Consider the following 4,125-nt stretch of genomic DNA (forward strand, 5'->3'; position numbering starts at 1 on the left):
GTGAAAACCGATACCGGGGAACCGTTGCTCCTCCCTTTCTCACTCCCTGTATGTGTGTGTGTGTGTGTGTTTCGCCTTTTGTGCTCTTGTTTCCGAGTTGTTTGCTGTACATTGGAGGCACTCAAGAACCAGTTTCCCGTCTCGTCCTGTAAGTGGAAACACCATTAAAAATACTAGGTGGGAGTGGGGGATAGCGGGCATCAGGGCGCGACGTGATAGGAAATAAAAGGAAAAAAAAAAGTATGAAAAAGAACACGAGAGAAAAAGAGGATCGGCTCGGGGCCGGAAAAATCGTATTAACGACGAAGATGGATAGCGGTTGGTACAAAATCGACGGAACACGGGCAATTTATAGACACTGCGAATGCACGAAATCGCGTCCAAACGATTTATCGGTAAATGTCGCGAACAACTTCACCCTATGGTATACATAGAGCAAACCGTGTTTGCCCTCGGTTCTAAATGAGTATTTGTAGGCGTGGAAGGGTAAAATGTTCGTAACGTAAAATTATATACCATCATGTGGGTGAAACTTTAAAAAGCCTGGACCAGCGAACAATTACCGTATTCACCCAAATAATTAACTTCGGTCCCACGGGTACCGCGAGTTGCTACGATTTGTAATTACTTTCCCCTTAAATGGTAAAATTTATTATTTCCTGTCTGTTGTGTCTGGCAACATTTAGGAATCCGTAAAAAAATCCGTCGTGATAGATTAATCCTTTCAGGCCTGGTGGTCATATTTGTGTACGTGAAGTTTCTTACAATTTCAAACCTTTAATGTTCCCAATACTGAATTTTTTTCTCTTTACTCTCTTAACACCTAACCGATGTGGTTCGACGCAGCGTTAACTGCAAGTAATTTTCATAAGACCAATTTTAAATTGTCCATATTTTTTAAATGTGTCAATTCGTGACACCGCCATCTCGCGTCGTTCGTCGTTAAGAGATTCTCGTTCTGACCTGGTGATCATCGGTGTGCGAAAGGAAGGATATATCAAGAGCCTGGGTTAGATATAATTCACGAGAGGCAGCTCGCAGAAGAATGGGAAGTTCGCCTCGCACTGGACGTCGTCGAGCTTGCCATCCTTCAGGATAGCTCCGCAGTTCTGTACACCACCCCCGTTGTCCGGCTGTCCGCCCCACTTTTCACTCCACCAGCTGTACCCGGTTTTCGCGAGCGGGTCCCCGAGAATCGTGACCCAATCGCCCTCCATGTAGAGATCGTGGATACCGAGAAATGCCTCGTCCGGGAACGCGGCGCCAATCACTGGCCCGGCTTGATCGAATATTTTCGTTAATACCTAGAGAAAGGAATAGAAGAAAGAAAAAAAAAACGTGAAAGAAAATGGACAGGTGGGTGGGCTGGTATAGTAGAGCTGAGTGACGCTATCGGACGCTTTTAATCGAGGCCCACCATAAATCGCCCTTTCAACAGGGCTCGCTATCCCGTTTCGCGAGCGTTAATGGCGTCTGTGATGGCTCAAAGAGCCGAAATATAAATCGCTGACACGGTTAATTCGAGGCTAGAGCCCGTGGAATGAAACGGTGGGGGGGGGGGCGCTCCCTCGACAGGGTCGATTGAATTCGAAATGAATCGAACAGTTTCCCCTGGATTCAAGAGGAGCTCGGGTTAGGAGGGGCTAAGATACGTCAGCTAGACACGGTCGATTTAAAATTGATTCTTTCTACGCTAACGCGCGCCCTCCACCCGAAGCATGTTCGCTGAATTACGCGGGATTAACCTTTTGTGATCGAGTCTTCCTCTCTCGAGACATCCCATTTCGATACGGGAGCGGTCTTACTTTGGGAGCTGAGTGATGGACGATACAGTATCGATACATTCCGTACTTTTACATTTACTTTTCAATTCAAATATCGATATTTTATGTCCGAATTAAACGTGACGATATATTTCAGTATCTATACTTAAATCATAAATGTCGTTACTTCGATAACATCGCTGCATTACCATAATGTAACAGATCGCAAGAAAAATGGACCAGTCATGCAGCTTCTCGTAAAGTATTAAAGATTAATACAGATTGGTCGATTTCTTTTCTACATCGTTACCTGAGAATCTGCCTTAGTAAATATCTGCTTCAATAAATGATTTATTTTCATTTTTGGATTTTGTTACTTCCAATTTAATTGAATATTGAAGCATTATTTGAATATTTGAATAGTATGAAATATTCATATTATTTAAATATTCGAAAAACAGATGTGATCGAGTTTCGGATTGTACCGAATAGAAATTTGAAAAACAAATAATTGTAAAAGCCAATGTGAAAAGAATTTCACGTAAAGTGTGATAAAATATATTATGTTCAGATACCTATTCAGTAGAATCCACAATTCAGAATCAAATATTTCGAATACTTGGAATATTTTGAAATATTCGAACGATTCGAATTCCACTGCAATTCGAGTATTCGAATTATTCGAATATTCGTCACAGTCGTAATCGATACCAAATATCAATACAATTCAAATGTATCGTCATCACTATCGAGAGCCTCACATTTATCACTAGATGTCAAACAAGTTTAAGATTATTCCCTCGTATTATCGGTTCACGTGGTAAGTAAGATATTTCGCGGATCAAACTTTCCTATACATTATACATGTATTTAAAAAATAATCTTTCCTTACACATTTGTACTGAATATAGATAAACATTATCGGTTACTTCCGGTGCAGCGTAAAAAAAGAAACAATCTTTCACGCCCAATGCAGTGTCTAACATAAAAATACCATTCCTAATATGTATGTCCTCGTAATAATGAATAATTTTGCACATGCAAACAAATTGTTTAATTTGCCCTTTTACTTAACAACTCAAAGATATATAACCCCTTAACACTAGAACTACCAATATTGAAAGTATACTAAATCGAATTGCATAATATTAGTACAATACAGTATAATCTATTAAAAATTAAAAATCACCATAAAGTCCACGAAAACCACCATTATAATGTCAGTATTGGTAAAATATGAAATCTGCAATCCGTCAGTCCGATAGTTTCGGTAGTTCAAGTGTTAAACGAATCGAAACCGAACGATCGGAACTTACTTGAGCTTCAGCCTTCGAGTTCACGATAGCCAGATGACCGCCCTCTTCGCTGCATGTCCTCCGCGCGTTGTTCCATGTGGTCGGTTTCATGTGAAACTTGTGCGATCCGATGTCCGGCGTGAACAGGTAATCGTCCCGTACTGGTATCCTACGTGTTCCAGGTTCGCACGAACAGATCATACCGTCCACCAGTAGGTTCTGAATCCGATGATGACGCCGCGGCGATTCATTGTGATCTGGACAGGGACCGTGACAGGGTTCAGGACAATAACAGGTCGGCTTGGTCTCGTTTTTCGTGCAAGGTACATGATTACCCTTATGATTATCGGAATGCGATTCGCTCGGAAGTATCGTCGAGTTCTGCGTCGCTCCAAGGCCTTGTGGTCCTGCGACAATCACCTGAACGCAGACGACAACTGCCAAGATGATGCAATTAACGATGAAACTGAACGTCGACATCCCTAACGACTTCTTCTCTTTCCACCCCAAGTGTCAATATAGGAAAAGTCTTCCGTTGGTATACTGGCGCCTTTTGTCTCTCGCTGTTTCACTTTAAAATCCCTTTGTCCTCGGTGGACGCCTCATTTAACGGAGCGACCCACGTACTTCTTAGCCCTTGCGATCGAGAGAGGGAACTGACTGAGGAGATACCCTTGTGCTGCGCCTGGTGTGTGTGCCTCTGTGTGTCGTTTACCGACGAAGAGCAGGCTGGCACGAACTTGGACGACTAACCGAACGACAATGACGACCAGTCAGACCCGCCCAAAAACCGATCCCTCTTTCGAATCGGACTTATACCTACTACACTCTGGCTCTTGCTGGCTGACTCGAAGGTCGGGGACTCTTGATTGGTTTCGAGACGTTGAACCTTTATATGCCCGGTCAGGTAGTATACTACAGCAATCGTGGGTATTGTACGATACAAAAAAATAATAAATATCGTACTTCGATCTTGCTATTGAAACGTTTAACGGCACGGAATGAAACGGCGGAGATCGTTTCTTCGGCAGCATCAAGGACGCGAGATCGTACGAGCTGTTCGAAAG

At 42.8% G+C, this 4,125-nt stretch overlaps 1 protein-coding gene across 1 annotated transcript; it reads right to left on the bottom strand.

Moving 5' to 3' along the window:
• On the bottom strand, nucleotides 1-3,538 carry LOC107188326 (hemolymph lipopolysaccharide-binding protein). Its single transcript, XM_015576602.1, has 4 exons — nucleotides 3,394-3,538; nucleotides 3,080-3,315; nucleotides 964-1,304; nucleotides 1-146 (listed from the first exon to the last, which is right to left on the bottom strand). Exons 1-3 carry the CDS (start codon nucleotides 3,536-3,538, stop codon nucleotides 1,011-1,013), a joined length of 675 nt encoding a protein of 224 aa, XP_015432088.1. The 3' UTR covers nucleotides 1-146; nucleotides 964-1,010.
• Nucleotides 3,539-4,125: the final 587 nt, after the last annotated feature.

This window comes from Dufourea novaeangliae, unplaced genomic scaffold (assembly GCF_001272555.1).
Source record: "Dufourea novaeangliae isolate 0120121106 unplaced genomic scaffold, ASM127255v1 scaffold124, whole genome shotgun sequence".
In the NCBI taxonomy this organism is placed as follows: domain Eukaryota; kingdom Metazoa; phylum Arthropoda; class Insecta; order Hymenoptera; family Halictidae; genus Dufourea; species Dufourea novaeangliae.